General features: G+C 30.4%; 2 protein-coding genes across 4 annotated transcripts; one reads left to right on the top strand and one right to left on the bottom strand.

Moving 5' to 3' along the window:
* Nucleotides 1–366: 366 nt before the first annotated feature.
* Nucleotides 367–5,903, top strand: LOC132722732 (putative phosphatidylglycerol/phosphatidylinositol transfer protein 2). The gene is made up of 4 exons (XM_060707273.1): nt 367–829; nt 1,938–2,042; nt 3,531–3,715; nt 4,561–5,903. The coding sequence occupies exons 1-4, from the start codon at nt 520–522 to the stop codon at nt 4,639–4,641; spliced, it is 681 nt and encodes a 226-aa protein (XP_060563256.1). The 5' UTR covers nt 367–519; the 3' UTR covers nt 4,642–5,903.
* Nucleotides 5,904–12,338: 6,435 nt separating this feature from the next.
* LOC132722733 (Iroquois homeobox protein 6a-like) lies at nt 12,339–27,807 on the bottom strand. Of its 3 annotated transcripts, none has more exons than XM_060707274.1 (5): nt 27,579–27,807; nt 14,817–14,963; nt 14,272–14,363; nt 13,421–13,668; nt 12,339–13,190 (listed from the first exon to the last, which is right to left on the bottom strand). In XM_060707274.1, the coding sequence occupies exons 1-5, from the start codon at nt 27,615–27,617 to the stop codon at nt 12,553–12,555; spliced, it is 1,164 nt and encodes a 387-aa protein (XP_060563257.1). In that variant the 5' UTR covers nt 27,618–27,807; the 3' UTR covers nt 12,339–12,552. The 3 variants fall into 3 exon arrangements, with proteins under 3 accessions (XP_060563257.1, XP_060563259.1, XP_060563258.1); XM_060707276.1 differs by lacking the exon at nt 14,817–14,963 and adding an exon at nt 27,206–27,331; XM_060707275.1 differs by lacking the exon at nt 27,579–27,807 and adding an exon at nt 15,557–15,805.
* Between the last annotated feature and the right edge of the window lie 27 nt (nt 27,808–27,834).

The raw sequence follows: 27,834 nt of genomic DNA on the forward strand, positions 1-27,834 counted from the left end.
GTTTCCAGTGTAATGTTTGATACTGGTTTATTAGCTCTCGAATGTTGGCTGTAACGGCTAGATTTGTCATTGCACTAGAAAAAATCATTGACATGATAAAATTTTGAGAGGACAAAATTATCACCATTGTAAGTCTGATATATTTCATGTATAGCCAAACGTATAAAATAAGTAATTAAGTCAATGTTCATATGTACAGTATGTTCATATGTACAGTTTTGTATATTAAATAGGTTTGTATATTGGATTTTGAACCTAAAAAGATTAAGTGTCCTTTTATCTATAAATATTACATTGATGTTGACACATGAACTTTGATCTTCTAACAACTTATAGTACAGTTAAAGTCCCACTTCAAACTCTTCATCTACTTGTATATATAATGTATATACAAATTTATCATATATTGTGTAACATTTAATATGTCCAATCTACAGTGTAATCTGCCAATAATGACAACTATATAAAAGAGTGTAACCTAAACATAATTTGGATTGTTCTGTTGATTTCTATTTGCAAATGTTACGAGTCGTTTATAGAAAAATGTGTAATTTAACATGTAAAAAAGCTGTAATACTAGCATTTGGGATATTTTTTGTTTTATTTTTTGTTTGTTATCTGGCATTTTTCAACCATGGACCGCCGGAAAATATAATGGCAGCTAACCGAGGAAACCGGAAAGGAATTCGTTTGTTTGAAGATAAAGATTCTCACAAGAATGAATTGGATAAAGAAATAGAAGCAGAAGAGAGAAAGGCTCTAGAATACTGGGAAGATTTTATCAAGAAACATGATTATACTGCCATCGGAGAGATATATGATAACTGCGGTAAGTCATGCCATATAATATAGAATCATTACCTTTATTATGTACTTATAAATGAAATATTAAGAAATGTTGATGAAATAAAATGCGTATTTTTATTTTCCATATTTTCACTGTAAAAAATTATTTTTCACTGTAGTGAGACATATTTTCCGTATTCTCACTGGTGTCTTGTCGGACTACTTTCTTTTTAATTCAGCCAATACACAAAATAAAAATGAATTCATACTATTCATAAGATTAAAAAAGAGAAAAGGTATATAATAAACAGAAAATTCAAGTTTTTTTTCTATTAAATACAAGATTTATTTTCATCATGTGGTATGCAATTATCCTGCATTAATAGAAGAAACTTGAATAGCCTCTATTTAGTTAAGAATTTGGAAAATTGAGAGATGATATTTGTTGACGGGCCATGTCTCAAAACTATAGTAAATTGAGGCTCGGATTATATATCATTTGAATTAAACAAATGACTTTAAGTGGCATCTTTTTTATATGTTTTTTTATATTAATTTTTTTAAAGGATAAATCATTTAGATTTAAGGAACCTTAACGATCGTAACGATCATATGACAAAATTACCATTTAATGTATTTTTTAAATAAATATTTGCATGCCATCAACATAGTCTATTAGTGCTTGATTTAATATTTTATCTTAGTGCCACCAGAAAATTATGAGTTTTTATATAATTATATACGGAACAATAAAAATGTAGCCCTGGTATGACTGCTTTCCTATATGTTAAATTATACACTATGTATATACACTATGTACTAGCACCAATGTTAAAAGAAAATTATAACGTACGCAGAAAATACAAACATTTCGCTTGAGTTAAAATTGTTAAGGCTTAAAAATGTAAATAATGGTCGTGCTCTTCAGACGACCATTTTGGTGCTTTATGTTAGTACTATTATACATGAAACTTTATCTTTTAATTGTGATACAGTTAGACAAGGTTATATTCAATAAACAGAAATGTTTCGTATAGTACGCCGGAGATATGGGAATGATATTAAATGTATATATAAAGGGGGAAAAAACAACAGATCATTTTCCATATTTTATTTAACATTTTTACCATTCCAATATGTTTTCTTTGCAGATGAGAAAGATCGAATGATGATTGGACGTACAATTATGTTACCTGATAGAAGATGGGGCGGAATAAAGGGTGTCACAGCAAGAACTTTCATAAATACAACATTAGGTATGCTCATTTTAGTCTAATATTTGGGAGCATCGGTATTGTGTTAGGGACTGATCCTTTAAAATCGCCAATTGTCATAAATATACCAAAATAACCTTCTGTATACTTGAAAGATATTGTTAATAATGTAATCTACATGACGTCGAAGATGAATACCATTTCATTAAAATTTCATTTTAATTTCTCCTTGTTATATTACTATAAGAAACAATACATATAAAAAGATACTATTATACTAGACCTAGTATGCTTAAGTTCACTGATATGCTGAAATCAAACAATAGAGGTATACTTTTAAATTTATCCTTGTATGTAAGAGATGCGATGGTTCATAGAAATGCCTTAGATATAGTAGATACTACTTAATATACATGTATTAATAATTCATCCTCTATATTGATTTGAAATTGACATGTTTAGTTCTGATCATGTGTTTATATTTATATGTATACATTTGTATGACGATGTATTATTGTGCATGTCAAAAATAAAGTATCTGTTCTATTCTGTATACTAAATAATATCAAATAATGGAAAAGGTGTCCATTCTTTTCTATTTTAATGTTTATTGTGTGTATACCTGTTTCTGACTGATTGCCTGGACCTAACTGGTTCAAAAACTAAATTTTTATTAATTTGATTACAGAGGTTTCATATTTTTAATAGGTTTCCAAAGTAGAATGTCATACGTAGAAACGTCAAGTTAAAAAGCCTGTGTCACGTATATCATGGGTTGCGACCAGCTGGATCAGGACAGCTGCGCATGACAGGACAGTCCTTTACAAGTAGAGAACTGATAACACATGGACCTTGTAATGATAACGTATCCTTACAATGAACACGGCTGCATATGCATTGTTATAAGTTTTACATGTACATGAATATACACTTGTACAACAGAATATCGAAAAACTCTTAACATATAATATTAATAATATATCTATAATTGTTATCATATATCACAGCTAAATCTATTGTTGAAAAACAAAATTATATACATGTTGACATACATACATGTTTGTGATGAACGACCCGGTCAAGTTGATAAATAATGAATTTGATTATGACATTAAATGACACACATATATATCACCTGGATCATGGACGAATTTAGATATGAGTATTTCATATTTGTCATGTAAAAATGTTAGATTTTTTAACACAGGACCGAGTGCTAAGACGGGACCGAGATAATTGGAACTAATGTCCGGGCACCACATTCGAATAATAATAATAATTAATAATAATAATAATAATAATAATAATAATAATGATGATGATGATGATGATGATGATGATGATGATGATGATGATGATAATAATAATGATAATAAACTCGGAGTCGACTGTATTGTCTATAATTCATCTTTTGATAATAAATGTTTGAATGTGATTTTTAACAGTTTAGAACTTTTTATTTTTATAGGAATAGTGTTCCATCAAAAAATAATGCATTTTGAAGTAAATGTTAAATACATTTATTTACAGATTCGGAGCTAAGTGGTGGTAGATTTTACCTAGAAGTAAAATATAATGGTAAAGATTTGTACAGTAACAACTGGGAATTATGTACCCTGGATGAAGACTATGATGACAGGCTGATCTATTGCCCCTTCAATCCAGGAGAGTACTCGTTCGTCAAGGACAGACAAATACCTATATATTTACCAAAGGTACATCCCAACAGAAGATATTTACATTTTTTTGTACTTTTGTATTTTTTTTATTATTTTCACAAAAAGTGTTGGTGGTTCTAAATGTATAATATAGTATGATTTGTACTCGTGATCCAAACCTGTTCTTACGGGTCATGCAAAAAATGACTTGATGTTTAAAAAAGTCGATTTTTTTTTGTTCGGAAGAAGACTACTGTAGATCTATATTCGTAAGCTAAGAATAGCGTTTTTGAAGTTTTTTTTTAAACATATTATACATGTATCTGTCAATTTTCGATAGACTTACATACTCGAATACTGCAAGCATACAGCTAAATGCGAATTATGTATGTTCTTGTATAACTATATTGAAAAAAAAAAACAAAGTAGACAAAAAGCGGAACCCTTAAAAATGCCCAAAACGAAAAAATAGAAAATGTTGCGGTATTGGTTTGATTAACCCAGGTCCCTGTCCATGGATGGTTGTGGTAGTTGCAAGCTACCGTACACGCCCCTAGCACCGACTAAAATAGTACTAAATATTTAAACACTTTGAATTTAGAAACATCCACAGATGTGTTCATGTGTAATCGGGTCATGCTGAAATCAAGAGTGAAATGTATTTGGATTTCAAGTATTGCTGTTTTGAAAATCAAATGTTCATTATATGCATAATTTTTCCTGAACACAAGTCCGTGCATTAGAGAAAAGGAAAAAAGTACAGTTATCAAATAAACAGGCCTGGTTTCGTCAGGAAATGACGAGATGTGCATGTTGTTATATGTTTGTCATGCAGTATGAGAACGAAACAATTTAACTAGTTTGTCCAATATAATGATATTACCTTTTCATATCTATTTCAGGGTCGGTACGAGACAAAAGGTTGGATGACTAACCAGGAGGAACAAATTATAGCGTGCGGTTTCTCGGATTTCTCCCTCTAATTAATAAAATGATACACGTTCAGTAACGGGCTCTAAAATAGTTTAAACAAGCAAAATAGTATTTCCGCCATTTGTAAATACTTTAATTATCTTTACATATTCTTCCGGTATTTTCACTGACATTAAAACTAGGCAGACATAATGATTAATAATATAATTGTTTCATTATGCCTTTGGAACATACAAATTTTCTTTCAAATGGGATAATATTTTAAAGTGTTGACTGTGTATCTAAGTATAAGTAAGTGTTCATTTAAACATATTTTATTGCTAATATATACATGATAATATACAGAGAAACAAACTGATTTCGAAATAACAAATAGCAAAAGGGTTGGGCCCAAGTTCTTATAACATTAGCGATCGGCCCTCCCCTGAAAACCATTCGACCAATTTAATTTGGTAAATGCTTGTTAATGAACACTTGCCAATTTAGTGTTTGAAATTATTTTTATAAACAGTCGACCTACTAGACTAATTTATAGTTAGCCGATTTAAGTTAATTAGTTACAATTCCTTTCAAATACTGCAATGTCATTGGAAAAAAAACAAGTTTCAAACACTAGGTACATGTATATGTGTTTATCTCCTTTTCATGACTTAGAATTATCGAAATTACTGCTGTTTTATGTGAATTGAAAATAACTTACTTTAACTAAATGTAATTACTTTTTACATTGTATCTCTACGGTACGTTTGATGCTTCAATTTGTTTTATTCTTCCATTAATTTTTATACACATCTATTATGGCTTATTAAAACTTTTTTGGTATCAAACTGAACCTGTTCTGTTCTGGACCGATATATTACGTAAACATTACAATATATGCAATCTGTACTCCTTAAAATGAATAAGACTTTCTAAGAACAGTGGAATTTTGTATGACAACATGATAATATTATTCAAAATTAATTATTTTGAAAGAATAACTCTTTTTTTTTAAATCACTTAATGTTATTTTTATTTAATTATACGAAGGTACCAATTAATAGGAAGTAGATGTAAAATCAATATGGGTTTAACATTTTTATATAGAAGTTATATGTGGAACGTTTGAATTGTGCGATTAAACTTAAAAATTTATGTATAAAATTATTTTTTAAACAAATATTTTGCAAGAAAAGTTTGTTAACATGTTGATAAGGTTAGTATGAAATGCATATTTAATAATACTCAAGAAAAAATGAATTATGTAAATAATGTCAATTTATTTATTATTTATTTATTTATTTGTAAATATAGAAATAAAGAAAACATGTTTGTATAATTGACTTTGTGAATTAAACTTATCGCTAGTGTTGTATCAGCTAGAAATACAGTGAAACGAGTTCTTTCAGTCACTAATATGCTCATTAGTAAAACAAACTACAGCTAAACCCGTGTTAAATATCATCTCTAAAAAAAAATGACCGTTTTATTGGCACACAAACATGGCTTTGAAAAGGCTAGTATGAGGTATTTTAGTTTCCCTTTTAACACAATAACAGTATTTTTCATGTAAATCCTGTCAACAAGTTATAATTGGACTATTAAACATGTTTGCCCTTCGTATCCCTTAGTTACAGTTTTCTTGAAAAGATAAATGATAACTTCCGTAAAAAAATTCAGACAAGGTTATACTTAAGCAGGATATTTGTAGTGAACGAAATCTTTGTCATATTAAACAAGTTTTTTTTTCGTAAAAACATTTCCGCTGCCCGTCTATATCACAAAAGCGACACAGTTCGTTCTCGGATACCTTTTATTTTATATATTTATTGTTCAAGTTGTCCATTTCTATTCTTTTGTCCCTCGGAATAAATATTAGCTTTAATATTTCTATTATATTACAGTCTAAGTCTTAATTGTTTTTTTTTTTTTTAATTGGAAACTCAAAAAATTTTAAATTAACACAGCAAAATTTAACCCAGTCATGATTTTTTTCGTGTTTTAACCCAAAAAGGGTTTTTGTTTTTTCTATTTTATAGAAAATTAAAATTTTCCCTTTTAACCCCAATTTTTAAATTGTTTTTACAAATTTAAATTTTTTGCAAAAAATTTTCAAATTCCCTTCAAAAAGCGTTTTTATGATAAAAATTTCTTTCTACAAGTTATATTTTTTCTTTTGAGTCAGGGAAAATTTTAAAATAGAAAAAAACCCTGCAAGGGTAAACCCCTTGGGAAAAAGTTTAAATTACGAAATTTCGGCTTTTCTTCTAATGCCCAAACTTCAAATAATAAGTCGGAAAAAAGATTTTCCCTTCTCTTTTATATCAAAGATTCTTTTACGAAAATGTAACATGCATAAGTGTTTATATAAAGTTGCCACCGAAATCTCATACGTACGGAATTCCATAAACGACAGCCTCCTGCTCACTGCCTACTGCTAACTGGACAGCCTGCTGCTCACTGCCTACTGCTATAACTGCTTATTGACAGTCTAAGTCTATGTATGGATCAAATAGAAGTATTCCGAATGTACACACATGTGCACCCGCCATTTTGTTGAAAAAAAAATCTGCTGGGAAAACAATGGTAAGTAAATTAAAAAGGATTATTTTATAATTAAGCCTAATAATTTGTAATTTCGAATTCATTGCAATGACTTGTGTATGTCCCACCATTGCACACTGCATTGATTATGTTATGAAATGGTTCCACGTGCCTCTTGCACAGGTGATTGATAAATTGTCAAATATAGGACTCATTTTAAGGTAAATCAACTTAATAATAAATTTTCACAAAGAATCTGTGTTCAATAATCAACATGGACGGGCTTGAGCCCAACACTAATCCTCATTTGAGAAGCGGAGATCTGGACCATATTATGTCAACACTCCCTTATTTTATTTAGAATTTCATAACTTATTAAACTTTCATTTGACAATGTAATACATTTCTAGAAGAATATCTGTAATATACTGGTGAAATCACTGGTGAAATTTAGGCTAAACATTCTCTCATAATCAAAAAATGTGTGCGTTCATTTACGAGATCATTTAGGTTCAGTTTTCATTGGCTGTTAGTTATAGCTTATTAATGTGTAATTCTTTATTAGATGTTATGCAATGCATTTTTGTTTAGTTGATTGCACTCTTGATAGTTTATGTTGCAAAGATATGTGCTTTGAAGGTTAATAATACAATTGTAGAATCAATTTTATTCTAGTACAGAGGATGATAAATCTGACAGAAACAGTTCAATGGAGGAACAGTCTATACTTTCATTGACTTCACAGACAAGTAACAGAACCAACACACCTGTATGAAAATATTGAAATTACAGTGGAAGAGGAAAAGACTACATAAATGTATTGGATCTTAACTCGGCTTCCTTCTGAAAACATAAAAAAGACCAACTTGGCTGTATTCAAATTGTTTCAAAAACGTTCAATATTGCAATGACATAAATAGTGCAAACAAGAAGTGATAAATTACAGTTTAGACCAGCTTATTTTACTTTTATGAAAAGCCATCGTTATTCTCTTGTTTAAATTCAATTGTGCTATTGAAAAACTATGAGAAATAAAAGATTCTTAACTATTTAAATTAACTTAAAATTTCTGATAGACAAAATGATCATGTTTATCTTACAATATATTTTTTGACGTATTTGTTTAAAATCCATCTTTTGTATAATTTTTATAATTATCTTGTTAACAAACACACTTAGAAGTGAACTTTTAGGTTGGTTATTTTTTCTATTTCTTTTTGCAATTACCGCAAGTAAAACCAATGAGCAAATCTGCCTTCGTATTTTCCAGAATCATCCAACGAAAGTCATTACTATGACAGGGTTCTAGAGGTTTGACAAGTTCAGTTGTCAAGACAATGGTAAACAGTTCTAAGACATCGTGATAGTGTAGAGCTTCTATGATACATGTATGATATGAAGCATTTTAAAGTTACCTTTCTTACAACGTGTATATCACCTTACATTGCAGAGTATATTTACATTAATATAATTTCATAACAACTACATGTATACAATTCATAACAAAACTTTTAATTATAATTCTGCTTTTATATTAATTGCTTTCCCCAAAACTTTACAAATATTTTATATAGATTTTGATTTTTTACAGGCGTGTCATAATTTTTATTTTAAATAACGGTGTATACAAGAAAATATTAGCTTACTGGTCTCATGTTTGGGACTAAACATACTTTTTATGTGGTGTTATAATCAGTAAGTGTATTTTGTTTTCGTTTTAATTGCAAATAAAAAAGTTCTTTAAAAATAAAATATTATAAGTTTCTTGTAATTTTGTTTATGTTTAGCTCCCCGGAAAACAAAATTATGACAAAATGAATTGGAAATGGTTATATATATGTTAACCATAAAGCAAAGTTTGTTTGTTGAATGTTGTAACATGACCAATTTAAAAAAAAACAATATTCAACATTGTCCACATTTAACCCATTACTTCATGAGCATTTTGTGAAAAATGGCTGTTTTCATTGAAAAGTCTCCATTTACAAGTTCAAATTGCTATAAAACTATAAAAACTGCTTCAATACTAATCAAACTTGGCACAAATGTTGACTGGACCATTGCCTTTGTAACAACATGCCCAGACTTAAGTTTCCTGTTACCATGGCAACGAGGGGACATCTCAAAATTGCCAAGAATCACTATTTTGCGTTGATTTTTTTCATCAAAATTGATTTCAAAATACTGCAACTTCTAAATGGATTGAGATAGAGTCAAATGCTTTTCAGCATTGGTTACAAGTTACCTTATGATCGATCTGGAGTCATTTTTAGCCTCTCAAAACCCCAAAATTTTCTTGTGTCTCCTTCTGGCAACCCCCTGATGTATCTTTTAGTAGGGGGCGGCGCTGAAAATGTGGTCACTTTTTTAAATAGCATTTCTCAAACAAAAACAAGTGTTTGGGGCCTAAATAATGCATTTTTTACCATTTGAGACCACAAAAAAGAGGGTGAAAAAAGGCGTTAAAAGGCGTGTATATCGGGTAATGGGTTAAACAGTGTCTTAAGGCCGTGTCTACACCTATTCAAGTTTCTTACATGTCACATTTAGATAAGCTAAATAAATGGCCCTTTCAACATTTTTTCAGGCACAAGTTTTACTAAAATGTCTCATTAAGATAGCCCAGGATTTATACCTTTGTCTTTGCAAGACTATCATGTTTCTGTAAAATATGTGAAAAAAAAGCGGGAAAATGATGCAATTAGCTAAAACAGAATAGAGTAAATGAAATGCGTTCATTCTTTTTTGAAATTGAAAAAATGTGACAAGAATTTATTTTGATGCAAATTCTTTATTCGATGAAAGTTATTCACTAAATGAACAAGATCATTTTAAATCCATTTTGACTCTACTTGAAAAAGAGCTCTTTTTCATTTTTTGACAATATATTTATTTTTATTTATTTATTTTTTTTTGCTCTTCTGTGTATCAGCGTATTGATTTGTTCCTTTGACCAAGACATTGTAATCATTAACTGAAATTCAAAGGACATGTACACTGAATCAACAACAAAAAGTCAGAAAATAATAAAAATAACAGCACTATCAAACCTTCGGGCACATGTTTTGTGTCAAACCGGTGTTATCAGTGTCTTGACAGCCAAAACTTGTAGAAAAATAGAACGTGTTCTAACTTTCTTGCAAGGAATTATCTTCTTGGATGTCACATAATTTCTCTTTAAAACTCATCCAAGTAGGGTGTCTACACTATCCAATACGAGAGAATATGATACTTGCATTCAAGACTTGGATAGATGTAGACGGGCCCTTAGTCCATCAATTTTAATTGGATGGGATCGCGAAAAGTATGTATTAGGAAGATGAAGATTACGTATATCATTAGCTCCATAAAAAATACGTCTGAAGCTCCAATATCTGGCAAGTTAACTGAATATATTTCTTCAAAACAGCTTTACAAGTTAACCTAAACACTCTTTTCTTAAGGCAATGAAGTAAAAAGACGGCCGTCCAGCAATATATTGATTAATCTGTTTTCTGCCATGTGGTTTGAATGCCTTTATCATAAATTATAAAAATCAGAATGTAACACAGGCCATACTGCAAAAACTAAGAAATTACATGCGGAAGACATTACAGTGACTCAAATTTAGGATACCGCAGTTCATCATATCGATAAACAAAAACTAACACTTTGTATTAATAATGCCCAAGTAACTCAAAGATATCTTTCAATGATTTTATTATGCATCGACTTTACAATTATAACAATTATAACACAATAATTGACATGTAACTCTTCATGCTTTTTTAACATCATTTTCTTGAGTCAAATCTAAGGCTTTGTAGAATTAAGGTATAAATGTACGGTCTACAATCACCAGGACAAGTAGTAACTTTTTTAGATAGAACTAAACGGTTCCATGAATGATTTAGACCATGAAGTGTGTATACTCTCCCAGTACGTTTAAGTAAAACGTTTATCAGAATAAACTACTGGTAATCCGAGACGTGAGTGGTATATACATATATAATATTGTCTGAAAATCTATATATCTATGTTTTGAGAACCATTACCTAGATTATTTTTTAACAAAACATTATATAGCATTATTTTCAAAATGCGAACTTAAAACTGACCATTGTGATTTAAAAGTAAAATCAAAGACGTTCATGACATTACAAGGCCTCCCATTAAGCTCTATAGTTATAGGGTAGGGTCAATTTCATTTAATGAACAAATATTATAATACATGTATACATGTTATATGGTAGATGTATCTAAGCTTGAACAGGGATATACATGTATAAATAATTAAGCAAGCAGTTATATTTGGTAGCTCAAAATTACCGAACAATATAAAACTTGTAATATTTGGTTAGATTAACATTTCTATAAAGTTTACAGGTCTATGATTTGGAAAGTTCCAGATGCCTGCAAAGATATATACTTATTTTTTGCTTAGTAAAACGAGAATTATACATGTACATGTATAAATGTAACAAGTTCCAAGGTTTCAGTCAAAATCTTCATAAATGATACTGAGTAATTCCTTGACCAATACTGTTTCAAACGGCCTCATTGTAACACGTTGGAAGGACATAAAAGTCAACATTTACTTTCAGGCAATTAATCGGGTATTAGACAGGTGTAGCAGTAGGCATTTATAAATTAACAGTAAGCATTAGACAGTCGCTGTAGGCATTAAGCAGTTTAAAGTAAGCAGTTGACAGTAGGCAGTTGACAGTAAGCAGTTGACAGTAGGCAGTTGACAGTAAACAGTAGGCTGTCGTTTATGGAATTCCGTACATACGGGCTTTAGAAATTTTGTTTTATGGAGAAAAATGCAAGGATGTATCGAAAATACTCCTGTCACAAATAAGCAAATGTTGTGGGGTTTTTTAATATGCATAGCTAGAAACTACATGGGCCTCGGTTTTAAATTTATAGTAACTAGGACTACTTGTAATTGGAATAGCGATTTGGTAGGATTTGTGATAGAAGTGCACCAATTTTATCTTCGGCGAAAACAAATATTATTATTTATTTGACGAGTAGTTAGCCCTATAAAATAAAATTACAATTTAATCACTAGAAACTATTGACATGCTGTTGACAATAAACAATAGATATGTTAAAATATATGATGACCGTATATGTGCGTATACATTGAGGAGGCTTTGACATTGTTATTGTCTACATTGTACTTAAAATTACCAAGCAATTAACTAAACTAAAACACTCAACTTTTTATAAATATTTTATTCTTCAATTTTACATTCATATTCATATATTTACAACACATTTATACATTCTTTAACGTAGATATTATAAGTTATTACAATATTTAATCGAATATAAATTTGTATGTTGTAAGCATTTGAAACAAATAATATAAATCATGATTTGAAAATAATTTCTGTCTCTCTATTGTGATGGAAAATAGAAGTGGATTTGCTGATCGTATGGTTAGAATTTGATTACAAATATTCAATATTTTCTTTAGAGTCTGATAAAGTGCTTAAACCACTGTCAGATGTGTTTAGTTGACTGGTAAAGTCATACTGGTACCCGGTATGCTGGGTGGGGTAATAATTTGAATATGTGTTGTACAGTTGACTCTGGTAATACGAGCTGTTGTGATAATATGTTGAATATTCTTGGTGGGGTTCTGCGTTTTCTGGGTGTGGGTAGGTGGTTGAATTGTCGGTGTTTATCGTCTTCGATGCAGATCCAATTATTTCAGAAATTGACCAGATCTTTGACTTTTGAGATTTAGAAACATCGTCGAAATTTCTTGGCGGTGCTGGGATAGAGTTTGGCAATGTTCTCATCATTTCCGCAACTGACGGAAGTCTGTGTTGTTCAAACGATTCCTTTTTAATTTGCGTCATATCCGGTAAGCTTTCAGGCGAGCTTGATGGATCAATGTTGCTTTCAGTTCTAATTTCCGGTGAGAATAGCCTCTGAACGCATTTCTTAGTGGGTCTCTTTGTTGGTTTTGGGAGTACTGATGCCTCCTCAATGTCGGAAAGGTCTGAGAGCTCTTTGGATGTGTCGGCTTCGCTACTGGTATGTGACATTCGGCTTGATAGGCTGCCACTGCGATCTCTTTGACCTGAAAAAATCAATGCAAGAAAATTAAATATCTTTGTATTTATCAAGGAAAGAAAGTGTAAAAACTTTATTTTGTTTCCATCCCATAATCAAATTCATAAAAAATCGCAATCAAAAAAAAAATGCTAGATTGATTTTAGTGATTTGTCAACCATTTTTCATTTATGCATTTCACTCACGTATGTTTAATGTTGAACAATTTCGAATTGAAGTATGTATTAATAATTTTACCGATTTCGCTGATGTCATCGTTGTCGTCATACTCCCCGGTGTTGTCTTTCTTCATCCGACGTCTAGCGTTGGCAAACCACGTTGATACTTGGGTCAAGGTCATTCGGGTTGATATTGCCAACATGACCTTTTCACCTTTTGTTGGATAGGGATTTTTCTTATGCTGACTTAACCACGCTTTCAAAGGACCTGTGGTTTCACGTGTAGCATTTTTTCTTCTGATGGCATTAACGTCAAAACCCGGGTACCTGACAAGATAAAAACGGTGAAGAATTAATATCAAATCGTATTTTTTTTATTTTCTTTGGTTAATTTTATGAACAAATTGATAGATTTACGTAATATCGCTTCGCGTCGGTCAAGGAAGATACTTTAATCAATTTGTTTAGCTGGTAGTTATACAGCTTGATTTACCCAAACAATCGTAATTCTACTCCATGTTTTACAACTGCAGTATCACAGCAATGATTCAAAACTGCAATATAACTCATAAACCAGGTGATACTATTTTTCAACGCGAAAGAAGCGATAAGAGGCGGTTATGTGACAATGACTGCAAAATCGCGTATGTAGCTTTTAATGATGTGTAAGGCTTAAGAGAGATTTTCAGCTAAAATCTGAATTTCTTATCCAATTTTTGTTAAACAAATATTATCAATTATTTGAAATGATATAGAGATAATATCCAAATGTATCACAATTTATTTTGAAAATAAATAAGCATAAGACATACTGAAGTAAAAAACAAAACAAAAAAACACATGTTGTTATATCACCACTAATATCAAAAACCTGTTCTTACAAAAACTGAAAGAACATATTAATATGTTAATCGTATAAGATATACTTACAAAGAACTGTAAGGATGAGGGTTCATCATTTGGTCGACGTAATAATGTTGACCTAGAGAGCTAGGAGCTTTCAGAGATTCTGATCCGGTTTGCTGAAAGACAGATACGTATAAAGACATATATTTATTTGTTATTGCTGATTTTGAGTCTGCTTAAAGCATTTTTTTAAAAACTTATAAAATATAGCCAATGAATTTTGAGCATTGCAGTAATCCATATCTCACATCATATAGCCTCCTCGTTCTCAACTATAGCGCCTCGTCCAATATAGATTTGACATCTTTGTACTCGTCTAATAGAATTCAATATTGTACACAACAATGCATAATGTCCACATATAATATAACGTGTATCATATTATCTTTACTGGTGAAAATACGAGAAATCTTTACTTCAGGATTGATGTAAATACGGATTTCTTTAATTTCTAGTTTAAAGCTAAGATGTCAATACTTTTACAAAATAATGTAATGAACTTTTTTATGTGATTTTTTTTTCCAATCATATGTTTCAGTTTTATGATTTGTCCTATAACAAAAACTTACCATGGAATAGTATCCCGTATTTTCTTGTCTATGACCGGAAGTCTGAGAATAAAGTTGACTGGTTCCATAAATTGTTTCCGGTAGACTGGGGACTCTTGATAAATAATTCTGAGAACCTGTAAATGCTGAGGATGTTGCCAGTTGTCCCTAAAAAATAAAGGTATTTTCATTAACAGAATATCAAACTGAAAAATAGTTTGCACCTTAAAATTGTACATGTTATCCAACTTTGTGGCATATATTTATTATCATTTTATTACCTTTTTTATACATGAAATAGAATTTGAAATTCTCTGTTTTTCTACTGAATATTTTAGAAAGGCTTTGTTCGCATTCTTTGAGAAAAGATATGTCCGCTTGTGTTGGACATTTTCGATCAGTCAATTGTGTTGTTTTAACATAACACTTATAAAATACTAGTGGGAGAAAAATATACAGAATTGACAGTCACGATTTTACTGAAAACTGCATATCATTTAAATTTAAATTATAAGATTTCTAGATATGTAAATTATCTTTATTTAGATTTTTGAGAGAGTCATAAAATATGACAATTGTTTATTTTTAATAAAGAATTTCAAGAGTTTATTTCAGAATACATCCGGGCGGTATGCCCATGCGTACACAATGTCAAAACTTTATAAACATATATCATTGAGTTCAACAGTATTTTAGCATTAATTAAGAATGGAATCTCTAAGCAGTAGCAATAAATAAAATAAAATAATAAAAATAAATACCTGGGCCGAGGAGGGAAGACTCGATAGAAAAGACATTATTCCTGTAGTTTATAATCCTTGATAAAATCCAAATTTTACAATGTCACAAACAGTTTATACATGAATTAAAATTATTTCAACCTTTCTTATCATGTACTGATAACCTACTCAAAATGAAAGTTAAAACTGATATGACTTTTACCGAGTTAAATTTAATATTTATAGTCGAATTTCAAACTAAAAATATACTATCTTTTGTCACTATCAAAAATATGTTATTTCATTGGTGGAAATATCTTATTTCAATTATTAAAATTTAATTGCTCATTAATTGTCCGATACGTGTGTCATATCAACAAAATACTCGCATCTGATTGGTAGATTACTTGTTTACTTTTTTATCTTCACGCCTTTTCAGGATGTCGAACATTATGAACTAAAACAATCGCTGGAACTGATCTTATCTTATTTAAAATCGAGAAAGTGTGCACTTTTTCCCTGTCAAAGTCAAACCCCAGAGGGTTAGTACGGATGTTGCAAGATCTGAAAAAAAAATCATATATGATAAATGTTTTAAAGTCCCTTAAGCGCTATACAGTATATGACAACTTTATTAAAGATCTGATTTTGTCAGAAATTTGATGAATTAACCATTAAGTAAAGTTAAAACTAGACAATCTTTTTAACAAGAACCAATGATACAGTGATAAGTCGGGTCTATGTTTTGTATTAAACATATTTATGATGCTTTTCTATGTTTGGCAATTTTATTGCAGCTTTTATTGTGTCATTTTTGATGTATTTACAAAGTCTTCTCTTTTTTAATTCGTAGAGAAAGGCATAAGGAGAGATTTTAAGGATTTATAGACGATCCGTGTTAAGGATTCCAATTTGTCAAAAGCAGACGACACTTTGTGTTATATCTTTTTTCCGAAAATAAATACTGTTTAAAAAAACAATATTACTTTAAATGCATACTGTTTCTAACATAAACCGTTAAGAAGTTGTTTAATTAATAAAACCAACAATATATAATGGTATATTCGGTTTGTTTATTAATGATACATTTAGCCTCAAAAATGTGTTTTTCTTCATCTTCTTTTTTTACATTCTGTATAAAGAGCAAGCATGTGTTTCATAATCTTGTATTTAAGGAAAATGTGAAATATTTATCACCTGTAGAAAGCAGAACTGGATGTGAAATCATTGTCCATAAAGGTAGCAAAATATAAACTAATTGGGTCTTTAAAGGTCATGCATTAATGTAATATATTATAAAATGTTCACTGATACTCATGATCATATCCTGAATAAATTGGTAATTATACACAGCCTTGAAGTTGTTATAATACATGTATTAAAATTGAGTAGACACACTTCTAAAATAAATCATAAAAATGGACACTCTGTTGAAAACGGCGCCATTGTGGATTCATTCTACGTCATCATCGTTTCAAATTTAAATTTGAATAATTCATCTTTGAAATATATAATAAACAAATTAGATTTTCTAAAAATGAAATGTTGCAATTACTGTTGTCCATTTATGATTGATGGTACAAAATGTCGGATATGACGCCATCTTGATACGTGCGTGGTCCAGTTCGTCTGGAAAGTGGCGCCTGACACAGAACAGGACAATAAAGTCATTTAAAATGTCTATCAACCAAAAGTTTCGGTACTATAAAGTGCTATATCTTGTACAAAATATCAGTACAGCAAAGTTCCTAATTCGGAATTATCAAGAAAGAAGTGCAAACGTTTCCCAAAATGTCTTATATCTTTATCTTCATATCTTTATCTGGTTAACCTATCCAAAACACAACTCTAAATATTATAAAAATTAACAAAGAAGAATTTCGGCGTCTCCGTGTTCAGTTTTTGTTGTTGTTGTTTATTTTTTTATTTTATTTTTATTTTTATTTTTTGTTAAGAAAGAAAAAAACAGCAAATAGCTCTTGGTCATATTTTATTACATGTTCTGTAAGATATATGCTTTTGATTCTAGCTTTCGTGTATATTTAATTACTTTTGTTTGACTGAAAAAACGGTACGGTATGCCCGGGAATCGTGCTTTTCCGGCACAATAATACCTATATACATGCATATATGTTTCGCCGATTTTGCTAAGCAAAATAAAAGATGAAATATTAACACAAGGCCATGGAGAAAGGCTAGCTGAGAATTGATATGAAAACCAAAAAAAAAAATAAGACGAACATGTCAAAGGGACGGATTCTTCTTAAATTACAAAATTTTGAAGTATTGTATTGCATTTTATTATAAGCACATCGTGTTGTTTATATTACATTTAGGCTTGCGTATTTTTATTCCCTTAATGGAAAAAGAGACATTGATAAATATGAAAGATGAAAGCATTTCTAATTATAACAATATTTTCGTAACATTTGACATTTTAACTTTTAAGTCAAATGATCAACTTTACGTAAAATAAACAAACTTTGAATCAACTCTTTGTTTCTATCAATTTTTCAAATATTGTTCGACAATTTAATCAGTTAAATATCTTATGTACAATATCATATAAAATACAGATTAATAAAAATGTAAGATAAACATCACAATAATGTGTGTAATCATTTCTTTATATTGTCCACTTGTCATGTATATGACAACTCGGCCATTTTTACATCTGATTTTAACATTGTATGATGTTAACAGATAAGACAAAACAATGTTTCCTGGCCAGTATTAATTGATTACATTTTGATAATATATTAAAACAATTGTACATTATATTTCAAAATTAAAAGTAGAAAAAGTCGATAACAACGACGACGACGACGACGACGACGACAACGATGATGATGATGATGATGATGATGATGATGATGATGAAGAAATTGATGAAATTGATGATGATGATGATGATAATGATGATTGTAGTGGTGTGGATGATGATGATGACAACGACGATGATGATGATGAGGAGAAGAAGAAGAATATGGATGATCACTTTCATCATCATCGCAATCATCATTATAATCATTATATCCTTCACTGCGATATCCTAAGACTTAAAAAGCTAACATAATACTGTATATTAATAACAAGTAATATCTGCTTCATTAAAATAAAAATATGTCTACTAATAGGAAAAATACAGAATATAGAGTTTGATAAAGTTGTTATCTTTTAATCAAATTTTATAAGAAAAAAGGCTCAGTATTCGACTTTCTACATTATAAACCATAATTGATTATTTTACCTGATAGTTGTTCATCTTTGAGAACAGAACAGAACAGAACAGAACAGATATTTTATTAAGACTTGTACAAAGTACATCATCTACAATACATTATATTCACATATGTAATCGCTGCATGAAAATTAACAAACAAAATATGGATATCACAAATTACGTATACAATAGTTTCATAACAACAAACAAACAAACATGCAATCAATCAATCAATCAATCAAACAAACAAACAAACAAACATGTAGCTATGGAAAAATGTGTATTTACTATCTACTTTTATAATTAAATAAGACGCTTTTATGGATATTTTTGGAATCAAAACAAAACATTTGGAGAATGAACATTAATTGTAATCAGTAGCATTTGAAAGTACATACCTAATGGAAAGAGCTTCTTTAACAAATTTGGATAAACGTATAAGCTCATTTTTATTTTGTGAGATTAACAGTTGAGTAAATTTGTAAACTGATGGATTTCTGTAATAGTAGGCTTTTAAGTTTTGTTTTCTTATAACATCATAGCATTTACATATACAGATAAAATGGTACTCATCCTCAATATCTAAATCATTGCAAAACAAACAATATCTTTCTTCACGAGGGATTCTATTTCTACTAAATCTACCTGTTTGAATTCTTAAAGGAAGGCCATTCATTCTTAATCTACAAAAATAAAATCGAAAACACCTAGGTAGTATATTTAAATAACATTTGAGTAAAATGTTTTATCACAGAAATTTATTAAAATCTATAAAAGTCTTACTGAATATGTCTAATTTAAATAAACGAATGAATTTATTATTAATGGGAAGCTGCGTTCCCTATTACAGGTCAAGTAATGTATGTCTTTTTTTAATGTTTGTCTTTTCTTAAAAAAAAGAAATGCCAGTTTTTTTAAAGACACTATACATTGCTTTAAATTTTTATCATGCTTTTTATTCTTGGCATTTATATTTTGTTTCGTCCATCCAATATGTCATGTTTACTTTCATGTCATTGTATTTTTCATGCCATTATATGTGTATGCTTGTATATATGTTAAAGAGGCTCCACTGAGGTTTATTGACATAATGGGACTGAAAATATTTTTTTCCAGATAAATGTACCATTTGATGTCGGTTTAGACCACTAATCTTTGTGCAAATCAGATCATTCGCGTACTTCGTTTTTCCAGAATAATTATTCAAATTGTAAATGATGACCCAAACTTAAAAGCGTTTAAACGCTTTTCAATCAAATCGGGCTAAGAAAGGCATAAAAATACGATTTTTCAATTTATTTCAAAGTATATTTCTTAACTATCTTTGCATATATTTTTGTTTAAAGTGCCCCAGCTCATGTATGTAAGGAATTTGAATCTTATGTTTTTAGGCCTTTAAACCTCAGTGGAGTCCCGTAGTTTAAGTGAGAAATAAACGTTCTTCTTCTTCCTCCTCCCCTTCTTCTTCTTCTTCTTCTTCTTCTTCTTCTTCTATATTCATATTGTGACCACCCATAGTGTGTTGAATTTTTAAACATAACATATCTTCTTTGTGTGAAGTCAAAACTTGTATATTTTATATTTACAAAGAGACTCTGTAGCAATTATCAATATTTTCTTACATCAAATTTGAGCATAGTATATCATTAATGGTTTTTCATACACGGCTGCAGTTAATTTGTCTTTTATGGTCAGTCAAAACCAACATAGTGCGTTTGCGACCAGCAATAATCCAGACCAGCCTGCGCATCCGCGCAGTCTGATCAGGATCCATGCTGTTCGCTGTCAGTTTCTCTTCTTGTAATAGGAATGGTAAGCGAACAGCATGGATCCTGATCAGACTGCGCGGATGCGCAGGCTGGTCTGGATCCATGCTGGTCGTAAACACAATTACGTTGGTTTTGTCGTGACGCGGCTCATTTGTCTTTTATGGTCAGTCAACGTGAAAGCATTTTTTTTACATTTTTACTGTTACATAAAGATTGGTTTAATGGCATGTTTACATAATCGGTTGTTTGCTATATAACAATTCGGGTTATTTTTACTTCAAGTGAATGTGGAATATATCTCACTTAAAGTGGAAATTCTAAAAACATGCCGCCAAATGACGCAAATTCGTATGACATTTTGCTTCCTAGCTTGCAATTTGCCAATGTGTAAGATAGGATCCAAATTGTTCATATGATAGACCATCGGGGAAGATAACTATAAAGACACAGTTTTGAACGTGTGTATTCATTTATATTTTGTAGACATGCCTAAGAAACCATTACTTAATATAGAATGTTCTTACATAATTCAAACTTATGCAATTGAAAAAAAAGGAAATTATAACTTTAGATTTACAAAGCATCGTTCTGACCTAATTTGAACAGTATTCCATGTCATGCACATGTCTTCATCTATATATTCTAAAAAACAAATCTGAAAAAGAAAAGATCCTACTAGAGCATTAAAACAAGATTAAAAGTGAAAATTGAAGACTCGGTTTGATTGAATCTAATCATGAGAGATACTGAAAAGGACAACATCACTCACGCCCCCTAGCACCGGCTTAAGCAGTACTCAGTCTTCAACACAATAAATTATCGGAATCAAACACATTCTTTGTTGGTAAAGTAACTAATCACTGTATTCCTTTTTAATATTTCTGTTTGTGACTTAATTGTGTAATCAAACACAAGAATCAAAATGTTTTCAGCAGCAGCAACAGCAATAACAACAAATAAATAAAATGTAAATATTGACAAAAACTTTCTTTCATCAGATATGATCTTAATGTTTAACATCATGATACCTTATTATCTGTACCAGGTATGTTACATTACTGATAACCATCATGTAGATTTCATAATGAGAGATCAAGTTAATGTTAAAATAGAAAAAAAACAACAATATTATTGCCATACACAGATATCATCTTTAATGTTGTTATCTTATATTCTTGAAATGTCACTGTAAAGAATGTTAAAGGTATTTCTAAAGTTATATCTAAATTTTGCAAGCTTTTTTCCCTTTTGGTCAACATTTTTTTTTATTTTCTAACAAGTTATTATTGATAACGAATTAGCATTTTCAGACTCAGGATGATAAATTTCTCAGACTTTGTTTTGTCCAGCAGTCTATGCATCTATTACATTGCTAAAAATTAAAGAGCAAATTATTTCAAGAAGTGTGTTCACTTTTGATATACTTCTTATAAGCTATCACAATGAATTACTTCATTCAGAATCGAGTCCAGATTTCGCGATCACCACTGTATAACCAGTTTAACCACATACTCTTTTTAAAAAGAAATATAGTAAACAATGACCATAAGAGGTCGCCAAACATGCGGACAAAAAAATGGAAAATATGTTTTACATGTGTATATGTTTTGACAAAGACTGGCAGTGAATGTGAACATGGGAGTCTGTAATATTTGTAATTCTGTCTTGTAAACTGTAAAATTGATTTATTTGAGTAAACACTTTCATCCTATATAATATACAAGAAAAGATATAAAATGCAGCAGGTATAAAACATATTGCAGATATTGTTAATGTTCCAAATAAAGAGAAACACACACGATGGAATACTCAAATGTTCATTTACCACTACGATAATAAACTCGTGTTGAATACAAGGTTTTGAAACGTTATTTTCATACGGTAAAGTAACGCTCAAACATATTGAAATTTAAAATTAAAAAAAAGCAATGAACATTTTATTTAATGCTGTTGTTCTTTTTAATTATAATCATAACAAACTAGAGCAAATATATATCAAGATAAGATATGAAATTCCATAATAGAAAGAGTGCAAAGATTTTATTTACTGTGACATCAACTAACTTTATTTGCAAAGTGAAATTAAAGTGTCAGCGGTCAAATTCTTTCATTAAATTGCTGTTGTAAATTAAGTTCATAACGCCTGCCCAGAATCTGAAAACAAAATATGTTGAAAGTTTTATGACAAAATGTGATCAATATTTCTTAGTTTGACAAGACGGACTACCTTTTCAATAATTAGTGCCATATATTTTACAACTTAAAACATTAAATTGACAGCACGGACTAAAAACATTATGTACATATTTAATCCCTGTGGCTAAAAATGACATTTCACTATTTAACAACTTAATTAATTTTCAAACTTTGACAGAAATACATTTTTCATAAATGTTCGTCTCTGTTAACATGTTTTGTAAACACGAGAATTGCTGACATAAACTTTCATATCAATTTGCCGCTATAATAAGCTAGAAATTAACGATAAATTGTATTTATTGTAACTTAAATGATATGGAAGACGAACGTCATCTAATTTCTATTTTTCATAATTATATCAAAAGTATGTTATACCCAAGGACCTAAAGTAAGATCTGATTTATTCATCAAACAAAATATTTTTTTTAAAAGAAGAAGATAAAAAATTACCTCCACATATTAAATTTGCGCAGTCTCTCAAAGCTAAAAATGTAGATCACCCTCTTATAAAGAAATAATAATAATATTGGTTATTATATCGTACGTGTCATTTTATTCGATATCGTATGTACTTAGCTATCTCCTAAATCGACGGTTCTATTCAAAAGATATCTAAAAGAAGAATTAGAATATACAATACAATGCAATATAATATATCTTTATTTAGTCAAATTTACATATTATGTAACAACAGGCAATTGACAAATAATATCATTATTGAACATATGTGAATACATTAAAAAATATTGTAAGAATAGACATGCAAAATGTATTTCAAAAATATCAAGTTGGTACGGACAACGTGTCAAATTAAATAAATGGTTAGAAGCTTTCATGGGAGGAACACTGTAAAAAAACCTGTATGAGCATTTTGGAAATTGTATATGTAAAATATGCCTGGTTTAAAAGTGCTGACATACGGGCTTACATAGAGGCCCGAGCAAAACTAGGCAACAATAAAGGATCTTATGCAACTGTTTTGTGATGGATGCATAAAATCAAAAATGGGCTCATGTCAATTTAAGATCCCAGTAAATCTGGAAGAAAACGCTCCATAGTAACTGACAAAACCATTCATTAAGTCATTATTATCATTGACAAAGATACCAGACTTTCACTTATCCAGATAGCTTATACCGCAGGAATATCAAAAGGGTCATCTTATACGATTCTGAAGTTGAAAGTTACCCGAATAACTGCCAGATGGATACCCCATTTGTTAACATCTGACCTAATGAAAGTGCGAGTTAAATGCGCTCAAAAATTACTGTAAATCTTTTCTAAATGACAGTCGCCGTTGACTAGTACATGTATCTAATATTGTGACTGGTGATGAAAGTTGGTTTCACTAATTCACGCCAGTTCGCAAGTGTAACAATCAGCTTTGGGCCACCAAAAATGTTTATCGAGCGAATTACAAGTGTCAAGAAAGTTATATACGTTATTTTTTTTTAATACTCGTGGAACTGTTGTGTAAATTCCTGTTTCTAGAGACCGTTTTGTCATATTCAACTATTATAGACATGTTGTGTTAAGAAACAAATGAAAAACACTTCAATAAAGTACGTCCTTCAACTGGTATGAAAGGCAGCGCTCCAGCACACAAAGGAGCTACTATGATAAATTATTGTTGATTTTTTTTCCGAGAAAAACCAGTTTATGTCCTTAAACATACGCCGTATTCTCCAAACTTGGCACCCTGTGATTTTTATCCCTTTCGTAGACTGTAAAAACATATTTATTGACCATAATGCATTACATAATTATTGGCCTACCCTCGCACATGTTTTTTCTACATCAGAAAAAAATATTTGGATACTTATAATACTGTGCATTTGCCGCGTTGATTTTAAAATTATATCCACGGATTCTTTCAACTTAATTTTCAGTTTTCCCTTAATGAAATATCGGATACTGCTTATTATAAAATGATATTAAGGTTTTTGCCAATGTTTATGGCCGTATATTAACTGTTGTTATGTAGCGTTTGAGTCAAATAAGCTGAAAGGTGCTCCACTAAGGTATCATACACTTTGAAAGTCTTACATTGATAAAATTTGGGCACTTAAAACGGAAAACAATGAAACAGATAATGAAGTAATATACACAGAATTAAATTGAAAATCTATATCTAATTAATTTCTTAGTCTGACTTAAATTAAAAGCACTAAAACGCTTTTCATTAAAATTAGGTCATTTTGCACAAATAAAATGTTGTCCTAGAAAAATGGAGTAAGCGAATGATGTTAAATTTTGCTCACAAGATATTCGCATAGACCAACAATAAATGTTATAAAATTCTCTAAAAAGATATTCCATTTCCGTCACGTCAAAATGCTTCAGTGGAGTTCCTTTAAAACCGTAAATGTTAGATCGTATAAAATCATTGAAGCTTTTAAATGACCATTTTGCACGCATTCGAAAGTATACTTTACCTCTCATGACATCTAACAAAATTTGAGATAACCTGACGAGGTGAACATACCATCGGTTACATGTGTACAAAAATAAGATGATCTACATACAAGGCTTTGCTATTATTATTCATTTATTTATTGTATTGTACATGTATAAGACAAATATAATGTTAAATATTAACTCTTCTATTAAATCAACTATTCATGTGAAACTTTGTAAGTATGTATATAAAAGTACACTTGTAACAAAATGCAACATAATCAAATATAATAACAAGAATTTGAAGCAAATCACCAATTGGTGAAAAATTGCTTTGAAAAATTGTCCGTGCCCTGCTTTTACATCATTTTACTTGTGAGTTCTACATTGCTTTTTCTGCAACAGACAGCTAATTTTCATTATAAGATACATGTTATAAGATGTAAAGCTAAAGTAACTAGTAAAACACCTTGGATTTGCAGAACGTATTGTTAGAATTTGATTACAAATATTCAATATTCTCTTTAGAGTCTGATAAAGTGCTTAAACCACTGTCAGATGTGTTTAGTTGACTGGTAAAGTCATACTGGTACCCGGCCTGCTGGGTGGGGTAATAATTTGAATATGTGTTGTAAAGTTGACTCTGGTAATACGAGCTGTTGTTATAATATGTTGAATATTCCGGGTGGGGTTCTGCGTTTTCTGTGTGTGGGTAGGTGGTCGAATTGTCGGTGTTGATCGTTTTTGTTGCAGATCCAATTATTTCAGAAATTGACCAGATCTTTGACTTTTGAGATTTAGAAACATCGTTGACATTGTTTTGAGGTGCCGGAATTGAGTTTTGTAATGTACTCATCAGCTCGGTAACTGACGGAAGTCTGTGCTCTTCGTTTACTTCCTTCTTAATGTACGTCATATCCGGTAAGCTTTCAGGTGAGCTTGATGGATCAATGCTGCTGTCATTTCTAATTTCTGGTGAGAATAGCCTCTGAACGCATTTCTTAGTGGGTCTCTTTGTTGGTTTTGGGAGTACTGATGCCTCCTCAATGTCGGAAAGGTCTGAGAGCTCTTTGGATGTGTCGGCTTCGCTACTGGTATGTGACATTCGGCTTGATAGGCTGCCACTGCGATCTCTTTGACCTGAAACAATAATATCTTTACCGATATCACTTTCTGTGTCCTCATCGTTATCGTCATACTCCCCGGTGTTGCCTTTCTTCATCCGACGTCTTGCGTTGGCAAACCACGTTGATACTTGGGTCAATGTCATTCGGGTTGAAATTGCCAACATGACCTTTTCACCTTTTGTTGGATATGGATTTTTCTTATGCTGACTTAACCAAGCTTTCAACGGACCTGTGGTTTCACGTGAAGTGTTTTTTCTTCTGATTGCATTGACGTCAAAACCCGGGTACCTGAAAGAATTTCAATATCAACAATACAATAAAATCTGAAAATATTGAAAGTTTACAGTGGACAGAACAGGAAAAAACTAGAATTATACAAATGTACACCATTGTAAACATATACAGCCTATACGACAAATAAATATATGAAAAGTATCTGTGCAAAGAAGTATGCGCATTTCGAAACGTTGTTTATTAGGACATTTTCAAAAAGGAATAGAAATAAAAAAAATGTCATCGGTTTCTTGAAATAGTACTTCATATTTTACTTTGTTTCTATATTACACAATAAATATTATCTATGATAGACTTCTTCAAAAAAATACGATAAAGGTATTTGTATAAGATATACTTACAAAGAACTGTAAGGATGAGGGTTCATCATTTGGTCGACGTAATAATGTTGACCTAGAGAACTTGGAGCTTTTAGAGATTCTGATCCGGCTTGCTGAAAGACAGATACGTGTATTTAATAGTTTTGTAAAATGGGTCATATTTCATCATATAAAACATGCATTGTATTTGCTTGTCCAAACATAACACCAATTTGTCGACAATTTGGTTAATAATATGTAATTTTTTAACTTTTCATTAGAAATTGAACACTACTACCAAAATTCTTTATGGAAAAAGGCATTTTGCATTTATGACCTTTAATAAATTGAACAAGTCAGTTAGAAATAAAATGATAACATACCATGGTATAATGTCCCGCGTTTTGTGGATAAAGTTGACTTGTTCCATAAATTGTTTCCGGTAGACTGGGAACTCTTGATAAATAATTCTGAGTACCTGCAAATGCTGAGGATGTTGGTAGTTGTCCCTAAAATATAAAACATTAGATTAAATAGACTGAGCCTTAAATTTTATTTAAACGGAATTATGATGTAATTTTACTTAAATACAAATCATAAGATAGATTTTGTGTATATTTCTTGTTACACTAAAACTGTATAAAATAATGCGGAAAAATAGACAAAATTTAAAGAGCTTTAATACAAAATGTATACAAATCATTTGTTGGTTTAGAATTAATTGAAATCAATAATCTAAGAAAAGAACTTGCTTACCTGCATTGGTACCTGATGATAGCTCGACAAAAAAGACATTGTTCATTAAATGTCTATAAAACTAATTTTAATCCAAATAATGTCAGACCACTGTGTACATGAAGTAAATTATTTCAACTTTTCTTATCATGTACTGATAACCTATTCAAAATGAAAGTTAAAACTGATATGACTTTTACCGAGTTAAATTTAATATTTATAGTCAGTGTTAAACTAAAAATATCATACTTATGTAATTATAATACACGTGTAATCT

The sequence above is a fragment of the Ruditapes philippinarum genome, unplaced genomic scaffold (assembly GCF_026571515.1).
Source record: "Ruditapes philippinarum isolate M1 unplaced genomic scaffold, ASM2657151v2 ctg147_1_1_1_1, whole genome shotgun sequence".
Lineage (NCBI taxonomy): Eukaryota > Metazoa > Mollusca > Bivalvia > Venerida > Veneridae > Ruditapes > Ruditapes philippinarum.

Excerpts from the sequence above, each read along its gene's own strand:
- LOC132722732 (XM_060707273.1), top strand. The coding sequence starts at position 520 with ATGTTACGAGTCGTTTATAGAAAAATGTGTAATTTAACATGTAAAAAA. Across the intron at positions 2,043-3,530 it reads TTTCATAAATACAACATTAG|ATTCGGAGCTAAGTGGTGGT; the intron begins GTATGCTCATTT and ends ATTTATTTACAG. Across the intron at positions 3,716-4,560 it reads TACCTATATATTTACCAAAG|GGTCGGTACGAGACAAAAGG; the intron begins GTACATCCCAAC and ends TATCTATTTCAG.
- LOC132722733 (XM_060707274.1), bottom strand. The coding sequence starts at position 27,617 with ATGTCTTTTTTGTCGAGCTATCATCAGGTACCAATGCAG. Across the intron at positions 13,669-14,271 it reads CCTCATCCTTACAGTTCTTT|GTACCCGGGTTTTGACGTTA; the intron begins GTAAGTATATCT and ends TTATCTTGTCAG. Across the intron at positions 13,191-13,420 it reads CGATGACATCAGCGAAATCG|GTCAAAGAGATCGCAGTGGC; the intron begins GTAAAATTATTA and ends TGATTTTTTCAG.